Source organism: Antechinus flavipes, chromosome 4 (genome assembly GCF_016432865.1).
Source record: "Antechinus flavipes isolate AdamAnt ecotype Samford, QLD, Australia chromosome 4, AdamAnt_v2, whole genome shotgun sequence".
Taxonomy (NCBI): Eukaryota; Metazoa; Chordata; class Mammalia; order Dasyuromorphia; family Dasyuridae; genus Antechinus; species Antechinus flavipes.
The window spans coordinates 109276180-109300501 of NC_067401.1; the positions used below are offsets into that span (position 1 = coordinate 109276180).

A 24322-nucleotide genomic window follows, 5' to 3' on the forward strand; every position below is an offset into this window, starting at 1 on the left:
CCATATGTTGGGAAATGCTGAAAAAAACTGTGGAATGTGAATATTATGGTTGCAATATAATAACAAACAAATGTGATACTTGAATATTGCATCATAAAAAATGATGAGGACTATGATGCTCTTGACTCTTTTCAACAATGAGGTAATTTAAAGCAATTTCAAAAGATTTGTGATGGAAAGAGCCATTTGCATTCAGAGAGAGAACTACAGAGACTGAATGTGGATCAAAGCAGAGTATGTTCACTTTTTGTTGTTGTTTGCTTTTTCTCTTGTCCCTTTTTTCTCTTTCATCTTTTTGATCTGTTTTTCTTGTGCAACATGACGAATTTGGAGATATGTTTAGAAGGATTGCACATGTTTAACCTATATTGCTTGCTGTCTATGAGATTCTGCAAAGGTGAATTGATTCTCCAGACTTCAAGAATTTATTACTGAAGTTCATACTCAGGACAGTTCTTTGGCCATTTTTATCAATAGTTGTTATAATTAGAAGTTATTCCATCCTATCTCAAAGCAGCAATCAATGGCTCTCACCAGTCCTTATATAAAATCTACCAGCTACTCAAAGAAATACACCTACAAGAAATTTCACTTCTTTATTTCTAGAGCTAAACTGTACTTGGGGTTTGGGAATTCTTGGAATCAGACATCATTGCATATTTTCCTTGTGATTATCATTTGCCAATAAACATCCTAAATCAATCAATAAAATAAAATGCCCAAAAGGCAGTTGCTGATGTGGACTGAAGCCCAGAAGAGATTGTAAAACTGGACATATAAAATGGAGAGAAGTCAACATAGAAATGATAATTTAATTATGGAACTTGATGAAGTCAAGAAGGAAAAGAGAGAGAAAAGAAGTTTGAGGACAGAGTCTCTGGATACACCCAACACAACTAGAATTCAATATTATAAGAAGTGCTCAATATTGATTGTCTCCCACCTTTACAAAGGAGAAAGATACATTTTCATCTCTTCTTTGAGACTCATAAACATTCAGTTCTGATTTTTGTGGTGGTGGTTTTTTCCATCTTCCACTGTTGTAGTCTCTCTATATATTATTTATCTGACTCTGCTTTTCTCACTTTGTGTCACTTCATGTCTTCCTACACTTCTCTATTTTCTACATATTCATTGTTTCTTATAATACCACATCTATAATTGGATTAATCTAAGCCTGATTTTATCACATTCATACACCAATATTTGTTCAGCCATTTCCTGGTGAATGGGCAATTACAAAAAGTGCTATTATGAATATATGAATTTGGGATTTTTCTATCTTTGATTTTGGTATAAATGTCTACCAGTAGGTTTGCTATGTCAAAAGCTATAATCAAGTTATTTTCCTAACATAATTACAACCTTTGTTTTCCAGAATGGTTAGACCAATTCACAGCTCTAACAATATATTTGTGTGTCAGTCCTTCCACAGTCTTTCCAACATATTCCCAACTTTTTTTATCTTTGTAAATTTGTTGGATAAGAGTTATTTTGTTTTACATTTCTCTTATGTTTATCAATTTAAAACAATCTTTTATATTGTTAATAGTTTGAAATTGTTGTTTATATTCTTTGACCACCTGTCCACTGGGCACACATACATGTGTACACAAACACACAAACACGTTTTAAGTCCCTATATATTTCTTAAATATCAGACTTTTATCAGAGATATTTGATGATGGAGAGCTTTAAATACCAAACTAATAAGTCTAAATTTTATTTTTAAAGGTAATAAAAAAGAAACCTCAGATGATTCTTGAGAGTGGAACATGACCTTTGCTAGAGATTTTTTTTTTTTAAGCAATTACTTATGGAGGGCAAGTTTTCTTCAAAAGAAGAAAAGGACTCATATTTACAAAAATATTTTTAGTAGGAGTTTTTTTGGATTTTTTTGGTAGTGGCAAGGAACTGGAAACTAAGACACTGACCATCAACTGAGGAAAAGCCAAATAAAAAGTGACCTATAAATGTTATAGAATACTATTGTATCTTAAGAAATGACAAAAGATAGGATTTCAGACAAATAGGAAAATCTATAAGCAGAATCTGGACATCAGTTTATATAACAATAACATTGTTTAAAAAAAAAAAACCACATAACCACAACTATGGAGGACTTACTTAAGTACTCTGATTAATGCAATGATCAATCATGAGTACAATGGAATACTGAAAAAAAAATATGCCATTTCTTGAAAGCAAAGTGATGGATTCAAAAAAAGCTTAACGAGACATATATTTTGGGGCCTTATCAGAATGGCGATATATTTCAATTGACTATTAATATATGTATATTTGATACAAAGTTTTTGTATTTTTTTGCAAGGGGGGTAGAGAGACATCACTAGAAACTGTGTTACAAAAGTGAAAAAAAAAGAAAAAAGTTATTAAAACATTTTCAAAATGTACAGAAGAAAAGGAAGGTTGATAAAAAACACAGATAAATACAATGACTTTGAATGTAATATATTTGTTGTATGGTTGGAGGAAGAAGTAAATTGTATATAGTATACATTCACAGCTGCCTCTGCAATGCTATTTTTCTTCTGTGTTTTGTACATAGAAATAATCATCTTACGTGACATTTGCTAAGTTCATCGTCTCCCTTCTTCATGAATGCTTGTGAGATGACCTTATACTGGTATTCTCCCTAAACCTTCCATGAAACCATGCTGGTTTGGGGGAAGCAGTGGGAAAAAAGGGAGTGGCCTTGGAATAAGGGTCTCTAGCTTGACATTTAATAGCTTTATGACTGTCAGCAAACCATTTTACTTCTCTGGGCTTTGGCTCCCTCTTTACAAAATGGAAAAGAACCTGCAAATCCTTTCTCACCTGATGCAGGTGGAATAAGAGGAAGGGAAGAAGAGTCTGCAAACAAAGGGCAGCAGAAATATTTGACAGGATGCCACACACTTCATAGGGCTAGGCCAATGTTGTCCATGACAACCTGAAATCACTTTTAGTTCTGCTGAGATTAGTTCAGTCTGATCTATGAGCAACAGACGGCACAAGCCCATTCCTTTCTTTTATCAAGAGCCCGACTCCCTCTCCGTAGAGAAAAATCCATTCTGCCAAAGGATGAAAACACTTAGGCAGGATGAAGATTTCCCCATCCTCCCTCAAGCCTTGAGATCAGGAATTCAATTAGCTGAGCAGAGCCCTTGCCATTTGGAAGTCTGTGGAACATCATCACAAAAAAGCCATTATCAAAATGTCTAATAATGCTAAGCATCCTACAAAGAGAACTACAGTCGGCTCCTGATTATCCACACTCTGACAGTAGTGGAATGAGTAATCCAAAATTCATTTCTATTTGGCATGTTCTTATACTTAATTTTGAATAATATCAACAAATGATATTCATGTAGTGTTTTACAGATAAAGTGCTTTACAATTATTCTCACTTGATCAATTTGGGATAGTAAAAATGGTCTTGTTTTCATTTTATCTATGGAAACTGAGGTTGAGAAGTTACATGACTTGTCTACAATTTCAGACAGTAAGTTGCAGCAGTGGAACCAGAGCCCTTCTGATTCCATGCCTATTGTTCTTTCCATAAGAACACAGGACATATCTGCTTCTGAGACAATACCTCATACCAAATAATGAAGTCCCATAGTAAAGACAACTCCAAAGGAGCTAAAAAACTATTCAGTTTTTCCTGTCTCCCACACATTGCTGGCTTAATTCCTTCCCATTCAATCATTCCACACCTGTTCTGAAAAACATCATCTCTCAAAAGCATACCAAGCCCTCTGTAAACCTGCTGCCTGGCTCACATCTTCATACAGTGAAGTGTATGACTGAGCACATTTTGACTTAGAATGTTTTTTACTGGCAGAAAAACAAAAAAGATTCTGGTATCAACAAATAACGAGCACAGTAAGTGACTCAGACTAACACTTGAAACTAAAGTTTGGAGAACAGGAATCAAGAATCAACTGATCTGTGATGGACTTGGCTCTTCTCAACAATGTGATGATTCAAGGCAATTCCAATGCATTAGGAAATGCCAATCGCAGAGAGAGAGAACTAAGGAAAATGAATGTGGATTGAAGCATAGTATTTTCATTTTTTTGTTTGTTTTCTTTCTCATGGCTTTCCCCTCCTGACCGCCTTCCCCACCCCCCATTAGGTCTGATTTTTCTCACACAATATGACAAATATGGAAGTGTGTGTGTGTGTGTGTATATATATATATATATAAAATCTATATATCTTGCTGTCTGGGGTAGGAGGAGATAAGGAAGAAAAAAAAATTTAGACTACAAAGTCTTATAAAAATGAATGTTGAAAACTGTCTTTTGTGTATTTGGAAAAACAAAATACTTCTGAGGGAAAAAAAAAAAACAAAGAATAAATTGACAGCAGACTTCTCTAGAAGGCAATACAGAGTTTACTGTTTTTCTCTTTTCTATACCCCACCTTAATTTTAGTCTAGGTTAAGTTACTATTGACTCACCTCTCTAAATCTGAGCTAATTCATTTATAAAATAGAAGGAAATCTTTTATAAGATTCTCTCTCTCTCTCTCTCTCTCTCTCTCTTTCTTTTTTAGGCCAAGGCAATTGCGGTTAAGTGACTTGCCTAGAGTTACACATCTAGGAAGTATTAAGTGTCTGAGGTCAAATTTGAACTCAGGTCCTCCTGACTTCAGGGATGGTGTTCTATCTACTGCACCACCTAGCTGCCTCAGTTCTTTCTAATTCTAAAACTCTTGTATACCTGTAATTAGACTTTTTGTTCTATAGTAACCTCAGAAAGACCAAATTTACTCTTCATCATCTTTGAAGAGAACACAAGCAAATAGATTTATTTTATAGGGCAAAAGGACAGAGAAAGGACCATTGATAATCACTTCCACAAAATCCTGGGACCTGAGTTATCAAGTACAAAAATATATTTCTTTGAGTTTTCTCTCCTTTGCCTACCCCTAACCCTATTCACCCTTTGGTAAAGGTGGAAAAGTGCCAAACCCAAGGAATAATTCAGAGAAGAAAGGGCAGCAGCAAAGGACCTAAATAAACAGTACTGCCCTGAACTAAGAATTACCTGTAACCTAATTTGGAAATTACTAAAGGTGTAAAATGTAGTTAGGTCTAGAATCTGGACTTCCAAGATGGAACACTAAAGTTATTTCACATTGATAGAAAAATTACCTGAAGAACAGTTTTCTTCTTTGTAGGTTCATCTTCCTCTGAATCTGACTGAGAAAAAAAGAAATGGAATTAAGTTCCAGTTACTACAGCAATAGGGAAGATGTATAATTACATTAAAAAAATACACAGACCATAGAATAGGACAGTTTTTTTCCCCTCCCTTTTCCTCTATCTGTAAACAAGAGACAGAAGGACCTTCCTCTCCTGTGAAAGGAGTTAAAATTGGATTCAACAAACATTTATTAGGCACTTATTCTGTATGAAAACTGTGTCAAGCACTGGAAACACAAAAATTAATCTTTTCCCCTCAATTCATCAAATATCAATTGAGTATCTATATGAAGCAAATTAGAACAACATAGGATCGTTTACCTCTCAGATCGGTAGAGAAGGAATTTGTGACCAAAGAAGGAACTGGAACTCATTACTGAACACCAAAGAGATATTTTTCATTATGTTAAGTTAAAAAGTTTTTGTAAAAACAAAACTAATGCAGACAAGATTAGAAAGGAAGCAATAAATTAGGAAAACATTTTTACATTCAAGGGTTCTGATAAAGGCCTCATTGCTAAAATATATAGCAAACTGACTCAAATTTGTAAGAATTCAAGCCATTCTCCAATTGATGAATGGTCCAAGAATATGAACAGACAATTTTCAGACAAAGAAATTGAAACTATTTCTACTCATCTGAAAAGGTACTCCAAATCCAGTGTCCATCAGAGAAATGCAAATTAAGACAACTCTGAGATACCACTACACACTTCTCAGATTGGCTAAAATGATAGGAAAAGATAATGATAAATGTTGGAAGGGATGTAGGCAAACTGGGACACTCATACATTGTTGGTGAAACAGATCCAACCATTCTGGAGAGCAGTCTGGAACTATGCTCGAAAAGTTATTAAACTGTCCACATCTTTTGATCCAACAGTGTTTCTACTGGGCTTATCCCAAAGAGATCTTAAAGAAAGGAAAGGGATCCACATGTGCAAAAATGTTTGTGGTAGCCCTTCTTGTAGTGGCAAGAAAGTGGAAACTGAGTAGATGCCCATCAATTGGAGAATGGCTGAATAAATTATGGTATATAAATGTTGTAGAATATCATTGTTTCTTCCAGAGAGGCCTGGAGTTACATGAACTGATACTAAGTGAAATGAGCAGAACCAGATCATCATTGTACACAACAACATCAATATTATATGATGATCGATTCTGATGAACACAACTTTTTCCAACGAGATGATTGATGCCAGTTCCAATGATCTTGTGATGAAGAGAGTCATCTACACCCAGAGAGAGGACTGTGGCAACTGAATATGGATCACAACATAGCATTTTCACTCTTTTTGTTGTTTTTGCTTGAATTTTATTTTCTTTCCCTTTTTTCCTTTTAGATTTGATTCTTCTTGTGCAGCAAGATAATTGTATAAATTCATATGCCTATATTAGATTTACATATATTTTTACTATGTTTAATATATATTGGATTACTTGCCATCTAGGAGAGGGAGTGGAGGGAAGGAGGAAAACTGGAACACAAGGTACTGCAGGGGTCAATGGTGAAAAATTATCCTTGCATATGTTTTGAAAATAAAAAACTTCAAGTAAAAAAAACTACAGATACAATGAAAAAAGAGCTCCTTATTTGAAAGAGCTTAAATTTTACTTGGGGGAAAGGAGTAAGTATAATAAATACACAAATAAGAAAAACATAAGATAAAATCTGGTCAAGAAAAAGGAGAAATTCAAAGTTCTTTAGGAAAATCTGAAGGATAAGAATTTTTTTTTGGGAGGGAGAAGGAACAAAGAAGAGAATCAAGCAAAAGCTTAGAAAGAAATTCTGTTTAACTTGAGCTTTTCAACAAAAGGAAAGATTATGTCCAGTGTGGTTAGGGTGGTTGAGGCCTGCATTAATGCATGAAAACTGAAGGGATTTCAAGACAGAATAAATAAATAGTCCATTTGGGCTGGAACATAAAGAGTTCACATACAGGAATATGAAATAAACTGGAAAAGTAAACTGAAGAAAAAGTACAGCAAGCCTTAAATGCTAAGCTAAGGAATCTGTATTTTATATTATCAGCAACAGGGAAGCACTAATTTTTGGGCAGGGAAATGACAAGTCAGCTGTGCTTTAGGAAGATTTGGAGACAATATTGGTGAGTTGGTCAATAAGCATTTATTAGGAGCCTAAGTGTTTGGCATTATGCTAAGCACTGGGAATATAAAGAAAATTAAAAGAGAGTGGCTGTTCTCAAAGATGCCACAGTCTAATGGGGGAAAGAACATCCAATAAATACACAGATACACACAAGATAAAAGGGTTGAAATCATCAACAGAACTGATAAAGGCTTCTTTTAGAAGGTGAGATTTTAGATGGAACTTGAAGGAGGCCACAAAAATCAGTAAGTAGATATGGAGAGAGAATTCTGGGCATAGGAAAAAGCCAGCGAAAATGTCTAGAATTGGGTGATTGTGCAGTGAACAACAAAAGAAGTTGATGTACAGAAGAGTATGTGGGTGTAGATAAGGAAGCTCAACAACTGAAAAGGTAGGAGGGAGCTAGGGGATGTCAGAGGATTTTACACCTGATCCTGGATGTAGGAGGGAGCCAACACCGGAGTTTACTGAGGGAGGGGGAAAAGGAATACGAGAAGGTAATATGGATAGGCATACGCTTTAGGAAGACAATTTGATAACTTTGTGGAGAATAGACTGCATCATTCTGATCTATATCTGGATCCAGATGGCTCTGTGAGGGAAAAGTGAGGCAGGTGATCTTGCCTCCCTCCCTTAAATCCAATTCACTTCCATGTCATGGAATTCCCTGATGTCATGGAACTCTTCGAGAAGGAAGGACAAACAACGATGACAGAGTATAAGTGAAAAATGATAATGGTCTCAATCAGTGGTGGCAACATGAAGAGAGGAAATATTGTGGTAGAATCAAAAGGACTTTAATGAATAAATAGATACAAGAAGTGCAAGAGAGAAGAGTTACAGATACCTCATAGGTTTCAAATCTGAGTGACAGGGAAGATGATATCATCAAGAAAAACAGGAAAATTGGAGAAAAGCTAAAAGTAAACTCAATCTCCAGAGGCACATGCAGCTAGAGATATTCAACCAGCAGTTATAGATAATATACTGAAGCTCAGTGAAGAAACTAGAGATAGATAAATCAACTTTGGAATAATCTACACAGAAATAATGACCGAACCTCTGGGAACAGATAAGCTTACCAAAAGAAATAGTAAAGTATAAAGCAAAAGGGCTAAGTTAAACCTAGTCCATACCCACATTTAGAGAGGTGAATGACTGAGCAGTGGGCCAACAGGAAGAACCAAAAGGGAAAATACAGTGTTCAGGAAGCAATAACCAATGGGGTCAAATGCATTCATTTTTGTTGGAAACATATTCCAGCCTTTGTTGTTGTTCATCCTTCATTCTTGAAGAGGGCCAGCAAAGAAGATGTCTTGGCCTGAGAGTAAATAGGATTTAAGGAGGCTGATACTCTGTGCAAAGTAGTCAGACTTACTCTCTCCTCCAGACGAGAACTGGCAATTCCCATCTCTCGACTAAATGTAATACTTGCTATAAGTCTTCTGATTATTTTATCACTATGTATTCTTTTACCTCCTCTCATCTGGCCCCAGATGGAGATGACCAGCCCCCAGAAAGATCAATGGGGACTGGCCCACAACCTCACCCAAGTAACTGAAACCACTTACAAAGAAAGAATATATACAACCACAGAGCAGGAGGAATCCACAGGGATGATTGGTATGTTAACTACTTTCCCATAGGTTATTAGAGGTCAAAGCCATTGGAGAAATACATTTTCCCTCCAGATTTGCTCTATAGCCTGAGAAACAAAGAGCTTTTTAAAGATTCCCAGAGGACCTAGAGAAAAGCAAGTTTGAAGGTTTGGAATAAGTCAGAGTCACCCCATAATCCCCCTACCTAAAAAAAGATGAGGCTTTATCATAGACCTCTCCAACACTGACGAGATCTTCAGGGAAGTTTTCTATCATTTATGCACACAGAAATTCTTGGCTCCCATCCCTTTGCTCTGACATCAGAGATTATATCTCAGTTTGAGATTTCTTCACAGTACACAGTGGGTCCCCTATAAACACCAGGGCCTGACATTTGTAACCAACAACTGAGATCTGCTTTGCTGAGCTAACTACATTCTCATCTAGTCCCAAGCCTTTTAGTTAACAAACACATTTTCATATTCTCAAGTTTTCCTTTCTCCCAGACTAAGAGAAGCTACTTTTTTGGAAAATATTTAAAGGGCAAGAAATCAAACCTCAGATCTTCAATCTTTTGATCCCTTTATCTCTACCTACCTATTCTGACTGGTTTCTAGCTACCCTCTTTTTGCATTATCATTCAGATAAGAAGAGAGCTATGTTACCCCTCCTCCGAAAGGATTAATGCAGTTTTCATTTAATATCTTAGGCAGAACATAGGACATCCATCAAGCTTTAAGTGACACTGAAAAGCAAGTTTATTTAAATTTGGGACATTAATACAACTATAGATAATATATTCTTTTTTTTTTCCAATTCTTGTGACAAATATGTTTATCACAAACTGTTCCCTGGGGCTAAAAAAATTTATGTCAATTATGGGAAAAACATTCAGTATATTTTTAAATACTATTACAATATATATTACATAATTTCTAAAAATTTAAAAGTCACAGACTCTTTCAATTGGAAGAGATATCAAAGACCATATAGTTTAATTTTAACCTGAGCAAAATTCTCCTTTATAAAATATCTGATATCAGAAAAACAACTGATCTGGAGGAGAAATAATATGAGAATAATCTATCTGAAAATTACAATAAAAAAAAAAAAGAATCTTGATACAATATTGTAAGAAATCATCAAAGAAAACTGCCCTGAAGTTCTAGAACAAAAAGGCATAGTAGAAATGGAAAAAAAAAAAAAATCCACTGAATATCACCTAAAAGAGATCCCAGGAGGAAAACTTACAGGAATATCATACCCAAGTTTCAAAGCTCTCATGTTAAAAAGAAAATATTGGAAGAAAGAACAACAACAAAATTTTAATATCATTGAATTACAGTAAGGATTACATAAGACTTAGCTACTACATTAAAGGACAGTAGGTCTCAGAATATTATATTTAATAGAGCAAAAGAAATGAAGTTACAACTAAGAGTAAATTACCCCACAAAGTTAAATATAATCCTGAATGAAAGAAAAAAAAAAAAAAAAGGACATTTAACAAGCTGAAAGACTTTCAGATATCTGTGACAAAAAGAGCAAAACTTAAGGGAAAATTAGACATATAACATCTAAGAGAAATAAGATAAACATTAAGGACCAATTATAAAGGACTCAATAAGGTCAAATTGTTTACGTCTTACATGTGAAAATATGTTTACTCTTATGACTGTTATCATTATTTGGGTAGTCTGAAAGAAAAGTTTGGGTTGAACTGTATATGATGATTCTTAAAAAAAAATAAAAATACATCGGGAGAGGAAAAAAAGGAGTAATTATTTCATATCAATCATAAAAGGAAAAATTGATACAGAAAAAGCCAGTGATGGGGAAGATGGATAGTCTGGAACTTTACTTTCATCAAGAATAAATTAGAAGGAAAAACATTCATCTAAAAGCATATACAAGAGTATATAATTCAGACAGAAATAAAGTGGATGGGATGAGGGACAGGACAAAGAAGGGATTCTTGAAAGGGTGGATGGGTTGAGAAATAGGAGGGCAAGGTAATAGGTAAAAGTAAAGCAGAGGAGTAATGATAGAATAGGGTGAAAAGAAGACTAAGGAAAAATTAGAAGGAAGAAAAATAACAATTATAGCTTAGAATGTGAATGGAATGAATTTACCCATAAACTAGAAACTGACAGCAGATTAAAAATTTGAATTCAACATGTTGTTTTCAGGAAATGCTAAAAAATGAGGAATATACACAAAGATAAAATAAAGTGCTAGAGTAATTTTTTTTTCTGTTAAGAAAAAAGCAAGGGTAGTAATCATGATCTCTACAAAATTAAAGCTAAAATAGATTTAATCAAGAGAAAAATAGGGAAACTACACTATTTTCCAGCATTATTATTCAATATTGTATTAGACTATTAAAAATAAAAATATACAATGTAAAATACCTTATAGTATACCTGTCAAAACAGACACAGGAATTATGGTAGGCAAAGCCAATATAATAAAAACAATTTTATTTAACTAATCTATTTATTCAATGTCATCTCAATTAAATTACTAAAAAAATTATCTTACTGAGTTAAAAGTTTCATCTGAAAGAACAAAAGGCCAGGAACTTCAAAGAAAGCAGGGGAAAAAAAGCTACAAGAGAAGCAGACTCGGCAGTATCTATCAGACCAACAGCAATCAATGCTGTTGAAGTAAAAAAAAAAAAAAAAAAAAAGAATATTTTAATTATTTTAAATTAAAATTTTGTTATATAAATAAAACCTATGTGGCCAAGAGTGGATGAAATGTAGAAAATTGAAAAAAAAATTTTCATAGACAATCTCTTAAATAAGATGTGATCAAGTTGGAATATAACTGTGGTGTAGTAAATGATGAACTAGTTGATTTAGAAAAATGTGGCAAGACTTGAACTTTACGAAGGAAGATGCTATCCACCTTCAGAAAAACAAATGACGTGTGGAAATAAGCAGAGTATAGTCTTACACACCCAAATATAACAGATCTATAGATATACATGAGTATACATATACATGTGTGATGTTTATAGATATAGATATCTATACACACATATAGGGGAGTTTATTTGTAGCCTTTTAGGAGGAGAACTAGGAGGGAGGGGAAAAAAGTTTTAAAATTCACAGCAGAAAACAAAAGAAAACCTAGAAGAAAGGAATGAAAAGCTAGGCAGTTCTGAAAACAATATATAGTACTTATTTTATAGATTTTCTTGAGATAGAAATTTATTGTTTTATATTGAATCCTCTCATGTTCTGCAGGCTATGTTCATGGCAGTGTTTTTTTTTTCTTTTCTCATTCTGTATTTAAGTTTAAAATAAATTTTAAAATGTATCTCTCTCCTCTAAAAAATTAACATATCTAGCAAATGATCATTCAGCTTCTTGTTTTAAAACTTCTAGCAATAAATGATCTACTACCACCCCTCCTCCCCCCAAGCAGCCCACTTTTGAATAGCTCTTAGTTATTAGATCAAACTAAAATCTGTCTCTTCAACTTTTATCCTTTCTATAGTAAACTACCTTGTACTCTCATGAATACCATTTCCTTTGTCTAACAAAAGAGAAAGGAAAATTAACTTTTATAGATGTTGAAATGCACATTTTTTTTAAAAAAGGGACAAATCTGAGGATCTATGTAACTCAAATTTACATAGTGCTTTAAGGCTTATAAAGCACTTTCCTCACAATCATTCTGTGACAAGTATTATTCTTATTTACAAATGAGGAAACAGGATCAGAAAGATTGAGTCCAGAGTCACAAAGCTTAATTAAGTGGCCAAGATTGGAGTAAATTGGTCTTTCGATTCAATCAGTCCTCCTGACTTACAGAAACAAAGCACTCCCTAACAATGGAAAGGGACCTGCATGACCAGGTGGTACAGTAGCCAGGATAGCAAGCTTGGAGTCAGGAAAATCTGCATTCAAATCTTGCTTCAGATACTTAATAGCTATGTGATCCTGGGCAAATCACTTTGCCTGTTTCCTCATATGTTAAGATGAGTTGGAGAAGGAAAAGGGCAAACCCTTCCAGTATCTTTGCCAAGAAAACCCCAAAATGAGGTCAAGAAAAGTCAGACACGGGCAGCTAAATGGTGCAGTGGACAGAGCACTGGCCCTGAAATCGGGAGGACCTGAGTTCAAATTCCACCTCAGACATTTAACACTTTCTAGTTATGTGACCTTGGACAAGTAACTTAACCCCAAGTGCCTCAAATTAAAAAAAAAAAAAAAAAAAGTTAGACATGACTGAACAACAACAATGGGATACCTCAAAGGTAAAGAAAAAGCTAGTACCTTTGTCACTGTTACTGGCAACAATTGATGCCTTCCTGTCCCTTCACCTTCTCCCCAGATCAATTGTCCTTTAAAAAAGAAAGAAAAGAAATGCTTTCTGAGCATTTCTGGTCATGTGGAGGCATGACTTAAAACTAAAAAGAAGCAGAGTGAAGGCTTAGCAACGAGTTATTCAGTTATTTTAATAAAATAATGAAGACTAAGTGATAACTGTTCATTCTGCACCCTCAAAGAACTGGTCTAGGAGTGTCCTACAGCAGATCAGATGCAATTTAAAAGTTACAACCTTCAGGGGCAGCTAGGTGGAGCAGTGGATAGAGCACCAACCCTGAAGTCAGGAGAACCTGAGTTCAAATCTGGTCTCAGATATCTAACATTTCGGAGCTGTGTGATCCTGGGCAAGTCACTTAACCCCAATTGCCTCCACCAAAAAAAAAAAAAAAAAGTCAAGACCTTCTAGGAGTTGTGAGATTTAAAACTTATTTAATGAGAAGTTGTGGAAACTCCTGAGTTTCTGCCAGTCATATGTGCAACAGCAATCCATGTAGGTCAGAACTACAGAGGTGGCAGATACAGAGACCTGACAAAGACAAAAGGGCCAGGAGAAAGTATCAGGTCCTGGCAGTCGGCCTATGGTTCGGCGATCTAAGGCAGTCCCAATAAACTTTAGATAGAAAACACCATCTGCATCCAGAAAGAGAACTATGGAGATTGAATGTAAATCAACACATACTATCATTTTTGTTTTCTTTCTTGTGGTTTTCCTCTTTTGTTCGGATTTTTCTCTCCCGACATGATTCGTAAAGAATATGTATTTAAAAAGTTAATATACATGTATAACCAGAAAAAAAATAAATTAAAAAAAAGTGACAGACACAGACACAGAGCAGGAGTGGAAACAGACACTGTCTATTAAGCTAAGTCCAGTGGGATAAATGAATCTATCAGAGCTTCATTCCCCATGACCAATCTCTCTTTATCTTTCCAGGTCTTGCTCTTTAAGGCATCCTCTCCAAAAAGCAATCTTCATCGCCAAGGGCCAGAGAGGAAATAAAGGCTAACAATAGACCCTAAGAACTCCAACTATACTCCTCTATGCTATCATCTCAATTAAGAGATTCACCATATATTTTATTATTTTGCCATTTGGTTTCAGGCATCTCCTGAATCTGTACCTTAGTCTTCTTACTTCAATTCAGGATTTCTTAGCTACTTCTCTAAAATTCATCTTTTATTCTTTTTCATCTCTGGTCCAAACCTTTTCCTTTCTAATCTTTCTATTTGTTTGTCATTCTACTTTCTGGTGGAACCACAGAGGAACCTTACAGAATCCTAAACTACAGATAAGTTTTAATTATTTCAATACATTAAAGGCCTGGCTAAGATATCTGAAATTTACAAATAAACACAAACACTCATTACAAAGTTTGATTGTTTGCACTGTTCCAGAAGCAGATCTAAATCCAGATAAGCCCAAAACTCTTACTTGCTTTTAGAATCAGTATGAATTTCAAATAAAAAGAAATAGATATAAAATCTAAGGATGAACACAGAGTACTAAATGGTATAATGTATGCAGGAGCATACATTACAAATTATATATAAATTTTATATAAAATACATAAAAATAGTTTTTAATGCTAATCTCAAAATAAATTTCCATTCTCTAAGAACCCCAAAATAAGAGTCAAAGGGAATTAAGCTAAAGGCAGCACTATGGGATAAAGAAAGCCATAGCAAATTTACACATGGGTAATAAGAACTGGACATATTTAACCTGAAGACGAAAAGACAATAAGATAGCACAATACCTGTCTAAGTATCTGAAGGGCTGGCATATGAAGAAGTGATTAAATTTGTCCTGTTTGACCTAAGAGTTCAGAACAAGGAATAAAGGATAAAAGTTGCAAAGAGGAAAATTTAGGCTTAATATCTCAAAAAACTTCCCAACAATTTTGCTGTTTAATCATTTTTAGTCATATCTGACTTCATGATCGCATTTGGAGATTTTCTTGTCAAGATACTGGAATGATTTGCTATTTCCTTCTCTACCTCATTTTATAAATAAGGAATTGAAGCAAACTGAGTAAAGTGACTTGCCCAGGGTGACATAGCCAGAAATTGTCGAGGCTGGATTTGAACTAATGAACATGAGTCTTCCTGATTTCAAGCCCAGTACTTTATGTACTAGCTGCCCTTCTTACCAAAAGCGGAAGGGGCTACCTTGAGAGGGTAAGTTCCCTCCCCATAGAGGTCTTCAAATAGAGGCTAGAACAAGTGCTCACCAGACACCTTATAGTAAAAATTCTTCCATTTAGGTGAACTATTTCAATGGCCACTGAGGCCCCTCACACTGTAGTATTTGGCTTTACAATGTAGTTGTAAACACTTTTTATTTGGATCTTGTTTTCTTCCATCCGGGACTTTGACACAGAAATCTGGTTATCAAGTAGAGCCGAAGAAGAAACTCATAAAATTTGCAAAGTAAAATAGTTTACTATAGTAATAACAACTCACCTTCATAAAGTTTAAAATACTTTCTACACCAGACCTGTGGGAAGCATTACCCCCATGATCACATAGCCTGATAGCAGAAACTGTTTTAAATCTGTTCCAGTACCGCCTGTGCCTGCAAAGAGTAGTTGCTAATACACTGGAAAGAGACTAGAATCAGTCTCCGCACTCGGGATTTACCAAATAGCTGGTTAAGTTCCCCTGAAGAACCAGAGCCAATGGGGTGTAAGCTTTCCCTCCTCCTCCCTGCCCCTGGTCCGCCCTCTAGTGGCACTTCTGACAAGTGCACTCTACTGCCAAGAAAGGAAGCCAAAAAAGCCTCAAAAGGGAAAATGTTTAAGGGTATATAGATATATTTCAATGTCAGAATTCTTCTCTTTAAAATGAAAGTGAAAGATCATTGATCTGAGATGAGTTACCATCAATGGGTAACAAATGAAAATTAGGAAGCTCAGCTCCTATTCAGAGACAAGTGGATTCTCTGGATTCTTGCTGGATGGTCTTTATTACTCTCACCCCCAGCCACACCACTCAAGAGCTGCCTGCCTAAGGCATCTGTTCCAGGAGCACCCTGGTCTGGTGATCTCCCTGGCTCCGCAGTCACTAACATACCCAACAAGGGGCCAGCCAGCTTCTGCCGCAAGAGCTCCAAGTGGGGACAAAATCACTTCTCCAGGCTGCTGTCCCACTCTGGGACAACTCTGATCACTGGGAAGTTTTTTCCTATCATCAAGCCTAAGTCAGCCTCTCCGTAACTTTTACCATCCACTGCTCCAGCTTCTGCCTTCTGGAGTCAAACAGAACAAGTCTGATGCCTCTTCACACACCATCAGTTCAAATGTTTTAAAAGTTTTCACAACTTCTCCAAGAGCAGTTTTTCTAAGCTAAGCTCCTTCATCTAATGTTCATATGATATGGACTAAAAAGTCCTTCACTGCCCTATTCCTTCTGTGATTCTGTAATTCCTTATTATGTGATGGCCAGAAATAAACAAAATAATACTTAAGTGGTTTGACTGGGGCACAGTCCGGTAGTACTAGCAGCTCATGTAAATTATATTTTTGGCTGCCAAATAACTGACTCATAAGCTTGCCTCACAGATAACAGTCCACTAAAACCCTCTGATCTTTTTCACACAAACTGCTGACTAAACAAGCCTCCTCTATATTATATTTGTGAAGGGATTTAAGTCAAATGTAAGATTTTACACTTATCTATAAAATTTCTTTTGATTAGATTCAGCCAAATGTTCTAGCCTATTAAGTTAATTGTGAATCCTGACTCAATCATGTAGCAAGTTAGCCTTGTATCATCTACAAATCTGGATGAGCAGGCTATCTATGACTTTCTCTTAAGTGACTGATAAAAAAGTTAAAAAGGACAAAGAACAGATCCCTGAGCCACTCCAATGGTGAACTGACAAGCTGACAAGAAACCATTACTGACAGAGTCCATTCATTCAGAGTTTCAAATCCATCTCATTATACTATCATCTAGTCCACATTTTTCTACCCTTTTCACAGGCATTGTATTAATACACTTAGCTAAAAATTAAACTTCCTGAAGCTTACCCATATTCCTTCCCTTCAGAGATATTTTAATTTTAACACTCCTATAAAACAGTTATATTTTACAGGAAAGTTGTCTGTGTATCTTATATTTTATAACAAAGTTTCTTAAAATTATGGATTGAGAACCCATATGGGGTCACATGACTGAATGGGGGGGTCATAAAATTATGATTTATTATCAGTGAATATTCGATTGTATACCACTTTTATATACCTATCTATATACCCTGGGTCAAGCAAAAGTTTCTCAGGTGAAAAGGGGTCATGAATGGAAAAAGTTTAAGAAGCTCTGACTTTTAAGAATATAAATTACACAAGAACAGGATCATGTTGTAATTAAATTTGTGTACCTTCACTAACTCCTAGAAGTCCACCATACAGTAAATTCTTAGTAAATGTTTGTCAGATGGAATTAAAAATATGGTATATGAATGTGATGAATATTGTGTTGTAAGAAATGAGAGAAGATCAGAGAAACCTGAAAAAAACTTAAGACTGATGCAAAGTGAAATGAGTGGAAGCAGAACAATTCATACAACACTAACATTATCTAAACACAAACAACTTTAAAAGAATTAAGAATTATGATCAATGAAGTGACCAACCATGATTGCAAAAGTCTGATGATTTATCTTACCCACCTTCTTATAGATTCAATATTCAGAAAGAGACATGTTTTTGGACATGGCGGATAATGTAGGAAACAGTTTTGTTTGATGATACAAATTTGTTATGTATTTGTTACAAGGGTTTTGTTTTAATTTTTTTCTTTTAAATAGGGGAGATGAATAAGAGTGAAAATAAATGTTTGTTATATCAAAAATAAAACAGGGGAAAAAAAGATTACTAAATTAAAGTCCACAAAAGGAAGTTGTTCTATATCACATCCATCAGGATTAGTAGTTACTATGAGAAATAACAAATCCTGGAGGGGCTGTGAAGAAAAAGGTACATTAATGCACTGTTAGTGGAGATGTGAATTAATCCTATCATACTGGCAAACAATTTGGAATTATGCCTCCCAAATTATAGAGCTGTGTAAACAAACCCTTTGACTCAATAATACAACTATCAGCTCTACATCTCAAAGAGGTCAAAAAAAGAAGAAAAGGACCAATATGTACAAAAATATCTATAGCAATTCGGAATTCTGCCTCATTAAGTCATTAAACCGTGTATGATCTTTGATCTAGCAATACCCTGGGCCCATGCCCCAAAGAGATTAACAAGGGAAAGTTCCTACATGCATATACTTAGAGCAGTTCATTTTGTAATGGTAAAGAACTAGAAAGCAATGGGATGTCCATCAACTTTAAAAATGGGGGAGCAAGTAAGCAGTTTATGACCACAAGGCAATTATTCTGCAGTAAGAAATGATGAAGGATATAGTTTCTAAACTGGGGCAGAATGAAATGAGCAGAACAATACAGTAATAGCAATTTTATAAAGATAATCCATTTTGAAAGTCTTGGGAATTCTGAGCTACACAATGCCAGAGAACTCATGATGGAACATGCTACCCACCTCCAGTCAGAGAGGACACTTAAGAGTGCAGCTTGAGAACTAATTTTTTGGAGATGGTCAACAGTGGAATTTGTTTTGTTTGACTATGCATGTTTGTAAGCAAGGCTTTCTTCCTTCAATAGAGAAAAGGGTAAGTGGAGAGTAAAAGAATATTTCTATTAAGAAAATTATTTAATTTTAAAAACTTTGAAAAAGGAGAAAAAACATCTAATGTAATAAGGCCCACCCCACGAAATAACAACTCATGAGTCCAGAGGATGATGAAACATACTAGTAAAACATGCTACCTTCTCCTCCTGACACAGTGTTTTGGACACAATTCCAAACTGAGTCATTTTTGTTTCACAGACATGGCCAATGTGGGAATTTGTTTTGCTTGGCTACACAAAATTGCTTGTTGGGAGGCCTTTGTTTGTTTGTTTGTTTTCTTCATTTCTTTTTAGGGCATTGGGGGGGGGGGGGGTAGGGAGGAAAGGTGGGAAGAGAAGGATTTTGTTTAAATGGAAAAAGAATCCACAGAGGGTCTATCTCTCTTCATCTGGCTCATCAGCTTTATCATTCCTACCCAGAATTACAAATGCTTTTCTATTTATCACTGTAGAAATCTAACTGCTTCAAAGTGACTTCTTCCAATTCATCACCTACATGTCCCTTAAGACTAAGACCATAGTAGGTACATAAGCAAAAAAATGGGGATCTTGTTTTTCTCTGTCTCATGCAAGTCCTTCCCCTTTGTAGGAAGGGACAAGCTCCTTCAAAGTATCACAAAGTCATTTCTGTCAGCTTTCAACTCAAAATACCGAACCTAATGAAAGACTTAGTGAACTCCTTCCTGAAGAGCACCCGTAATAGGAACAACACCTGGGTTGTTGGTGATCTGTAGGAAGAGAGGGGAAAAGGTGAAAATTTGCGGGAGAAAAGAATTAGCCACTCTGAGAATCAGTATAACATGCCAGCCATGGAACTAGTCAACAAATCAGGACAGGGGAAAAGAAGAAATCAGTTGAGAAAGTTAGAGACGAGCTTCAGGGAAATCCCTCAACTCCTTTCTAAAGTCCTTAGCCCAGGAAGAGCAGGTAAGCCCACCTCTACGTGAGTGTTCGGCTGTTCCGACAGAAGAGAAGGCACTGAGCACGAGTGAGACAGAAGCCAGGAAGCTCCAGTGTCAGACAGCCTCCCTGGGTATACAGGGAAGAGGGAAATTATACACACGGAGAAGGCAGTCCCGGTTCGCAGGTGCTCGTGCAGCAGCACACCTTTTCCCCGGACGCTGAATGGGCAGCAAAGCTCATAACTGAAACTCACAGAGTCTGGGAAAGAAAGGCGCAGTGTCGGAAGCCCTGACCCCCACCCGGGCACAGAACTCGAGAGTCTGCTCCCTCTCTCGGCCTCCCTGAGGGGCACAGGCCCAGGGGCGAGGAGGCACAGACTGCAGCGGGAGCGGTGTCCGGACGTCCGTCGTGAGACCGGGATCGGCCGGACCCTTACAGGAGAGGCCCAATTTAAGAAAAAGTGCAATTGCACGTCGCCCTAACTTTGGGGGATCTGACGGAGGAGGCGGCCCCCACTCGCAGCCCAGAGCCCGGCCGAGCGGGCGGCTCTGGGGGCGGGGCGGGAGCGCGCTGCGGCTACTCACATCTCCCAGGTGCAGCTCGGGGGCCGCGATCCGCACCGGCTCCGTAGTCCTCTTCTTTGGCTTGGGGAGCCCCAGAGGGGGCCCGGCGCCGCCGATCGGAGGGGGCAGGTTGAGGCCTGGGGCCCGCGGTAGGGGCAGCCCGAGCCCCAGTCCCTCGCCCACTCCCGCAGCCTCGGCCAAACTAAGACCCGGGGGCGGAGGGAAGCCCCCCAGGCCGAAGGGCAGCGGGGGCGGGGGCTGCAGCCGGGGGTCTCCGGCCGGCGGCGGGGGAAGCAGCAGCGGCGGGGGGAAGGCCGGGGGCAGCAGCTGGGGAGGTGGGGGCAGCAGGGCAGGACCCTTGGGTGGGGGGAGGGAGGCGAAGAGGCCTCCCAGGCTGGGTCCAGCAGCCGGGGCAGAGGCGGCCGCCTCCTCCTCAGGCTCCGCTTCATCCGGCTCGCTCTCTTCGCTGCTGGCGTAGGCGACTAGAGACATGGCGCTGCCCTCCCGCCTCCGGGGTGCCCTTGCCGGAAGGAGCGGCCTAATCGAGGCCGGGGACACACAGAGGCCTAGCGGGCCCCACCGCGAGGCGGGGCGGGACAGGAGGCGGGAGGACCCGCCTGCTCCGCTCTCCGAGGCCTAGCCTCGGCGGGAGCCCATGGCTGCGGTTGCGTCCCTACAAGATTAAGGCCTCCCTCTTAGCTTGGGCTCCCGGTCCCGGGCAGCTCCACACAAGTAATGGCCGCCGAGTCACTCCGCCTCCCCCTCGCCTCACCGCTCTAATACTACAGCTCCCAGCAGCCACCTTGGCGAAAGTCCCCTCCGTCGCCTCCTGTGATTCGGCGCGGGGCACGGCGGGAGGTGGAGTTTGGAGGTGAGGGTTGGACGGAAAGCAGAACCCGCCTCCGGCGCGGGGGAACTTGGGATGAGTAGTTTCCTTGCTTTGGCGCCTCCGACAGGACTACAATTCCCAAAGAACATCGCAGTGATCGCTACTTGTGTTCGGGAGCATCTCGGGACCTGTAGTACTCACTTTGGGAAAATTGCGGATTCTGCAGCTTAGACTTGTGGGAAATTTGTTTAACTCTGGGTAATTGTGCAGTGGTACTAGGAAGGAGAGGAGTTTGTGGGAATTTGGAGGACTCGGGAAGGTTATTTAAAGGGACAGTAACCAGGTTTAATTAAATGCTACAGCCTTGTTTCTATTCTTATCCCGTAAGTCCCGGGCTCAAGAGTCCCTCAAAGATACCGGTATTAGGTGCCGGCGTGGTGACCTGAAATCACATTCTTGACCCGAAAGAAGTCCAAAAGGGAGATGGCCGAAAACTATTCCTTTATAATTTTGAAATAAGATGGAAAATACAATATCCGCAGCAGTGTCTGGTCTTGCCCTCTTCGAGCTCATCATTCCACCCCAAATCCCAACCCGATCTTCAATAGCCTCCTACCTTAAACCACAACTCAGGCCAGAGGAAAGTTTCCAAGCTTCCTTCCGTCCTCCCTGGAAAGGGGCCAAAAATTCAAATTTGCCTTCGAAGCCCTCTTCTCTCTCCCCTTCTCTGCTACTGGGCCAGGGAAGTATCTTCTTCTCCAGCTTGGAGTTCACCTGTTGGCTTTCCGGAGCAAAGCTGTCTTCAGATGGAACACTGATGATGGGATACCATGGTCAGAAAAGACCGTGTAATTCAACTAATTCCTGGGCAAGATTCTTCTGTATATCTCTGACAATGCTCATCCAGCCGCTGTTTGAAAATGTCTAACATAACAAAACTTTGGGATAGGTTAAAATAGTTAAGAAATCTTTCCTCTGAAAGTACAAATTACTTGGAAAGGAACTCCCTATTTTATTAAGAAATACTGGGAAACTAGCAAGCAATTTGGCAGAAACTAAGCTTGGGCCAGCATATTACACTATATTCCAAAATAAATTCAAAATGAATGTAAGACTAGATCACACCATGAAAGAATTTGAAGACAAGTTGATCTTATACTTTTTACAACTGGGTAGGAAATGAATTCTTAATTGAATAATGAAGAGAGGCAATTGCAAAAGAATTGCAAAAAAAAAAGAAAAAAGATAATTTTGATTATATAAAATTGGAAAGCCTTTGCAAATAATATTGTTGTTCAGTCTTGTCCAACTCTTTGTGACCCCATTTGGAGTTTTCTCAGCAAAAACACAAGCAGTTTGTCATTTCCTTTTCCAGGAAGGAAACTGAGGCAAACAGGATTAAGTGACTTGATCAAGGTCACGTAGCTGTAAGTTTGAAGCCAAATTCGAACTCTGGAAGATAGGTCTTCTGACTCCAGACCTGGTTCTTTATGTAATAGCCACCTAACTGCTCTAACATTAGTATTTATATAGCACTTTAAATACACTATCTTATATGATTCTCACAACAAATCTATGAAATAGGTGCTATTATTATCATCATTTTACAGATGAGGAAATAGGGATACAGAGATTAAGTAACTTGCCTGTGTTCATATAGCTAGCAAGGTCAGAGGTATGATTTAAATGTATTACTCTAACAACTAAGTTATCTAATTATGAGGTGAAAATAAAATTAATACATATGGGATAGGGAAAGCCAGTAACGAAGATTAAATATATAAATATATATATATACTCATTAAGTCAAAAAGAAAATAATGTAAGCATCCACAAAGAAACAATTCTAATATCAAAGAACCACAGCTTTTATGTTTTAAAGGATTATGAGACTTGGAATATGAAATTCTATAAGGCAAAGGAACTTATATGACAACCAAAAATTAACTAGCAGAATTGAGCATAATTTTCCAGGGGAAAAAAATGAATATTCAATGAAATAGGGAACTTTTAGGTTTTTCTATTGATGCTGTTCTAGTGGCAGTACAGAGAGTTGTGGGAATTCCTTTCCTTGATCAGAGGCGCAGGTGTGATGTGAAAAGAATACATGAACCCAAAAAGTTTGAATGGCAAAGGGAAGTTTTATTGGCACTGAGGAGTCAGCTTTGCTATGAAGGCAGACTTGTGAGTGGCAAAGTCCTGTTAGGGAAATGAAGGTTAGCACTGAGAAGAGAATGTCTTCACAGTGGGGCAAGAGTTCTGGTAGGCAGCTGTGCCAAGAGGAGAGGTCCCTTGGCAAAAGCATATTCCTACTCCAGACTTCTAGAAAGATATGAGTTTAGAATTGTCCTTTTTAGAAGTCTGAAATTAAAATTCCCAGTTGAAAAGAGAGCCAATGCTCCCAGGCTCCAAACTTATCTTGGAGTTTCAACCACTCAGTATCGGATCAAGATCTCTCAACTGAATGAAAATCACTTTGAAGGTTTTTTCCCAGAATTTGAAATTTCTTGAATGGGAATCCAGCTAGCCAAAAGATTATTGGGAGGTGATTTGCCCAAGATCGCCAGTTGAATGAAGCTGCATATCTTAGGAAAAGGTTTGTCTGGAAAATATGCCTTCTCCTAGACTCTCTGGAGTCTGGGAGACCCTGAATTAAAGGGGATACAATTTCAGAGTGATTATTTTATGGATTAAAGGGGACACGGTTTCACCCCAGTCACTATGAAAAGACCAGAATTAAACAGAAAATTTGACCTTCAAATACAAGACTCAAGAAAAGCATGAAAAGGTAAATAGGAAAGGAAAAAAAAAAAAAAAAACTATGTTATTTAATATGGTTAAAATGTTTATATCCCTACATGAAAAGGTGATACTTGTAACTCTTAAGAACTATATCTCTATTAGGACAGTTAGAAGGAGTATACTTAAGTAGAGGGTGTGAACATAAGTTGGTTTTGATATGATGATTAAATAAAGTAAGAGGTGAAAAATTGTACTGGGAGAAGAGAAAAGGGGAAGGCAGAATGGGGTAAATTATATCAAATGAAAAATCGTAAA

General features: G+C 37.7%; 1 protein-coding gene across 1 annotated transcript in view; it reads right to left on the reverse strand.

Annotated features, from left to right (window-relative positions):
• Window positions 1-22489, reverse strand: part of PRCC (proline rich mitotic checkpoint control factor) — a 35228-nt gene extending 12739 nt beyond the window's left edge. Inside the window, exons 1-2 of the mRNA XM_051993762.1 lie at window positions 20458-22489; window positions 5165-5212 (exon numbers count right to left, since the gene is read on the reverse strand). Coding sequence (XP_051849722.1) covers window positions 5165-5212; window positions 20458-20928 — 519 coding nt within the window. The 5' untranslated portion in view covers window positions 20929-22489. The remainder of the gene's footprint in view (window positions 1-5164; window positions 5213-20457) is intronic.
• Window positions 22490-24322: the final 1833 nt, after the last annotated feature.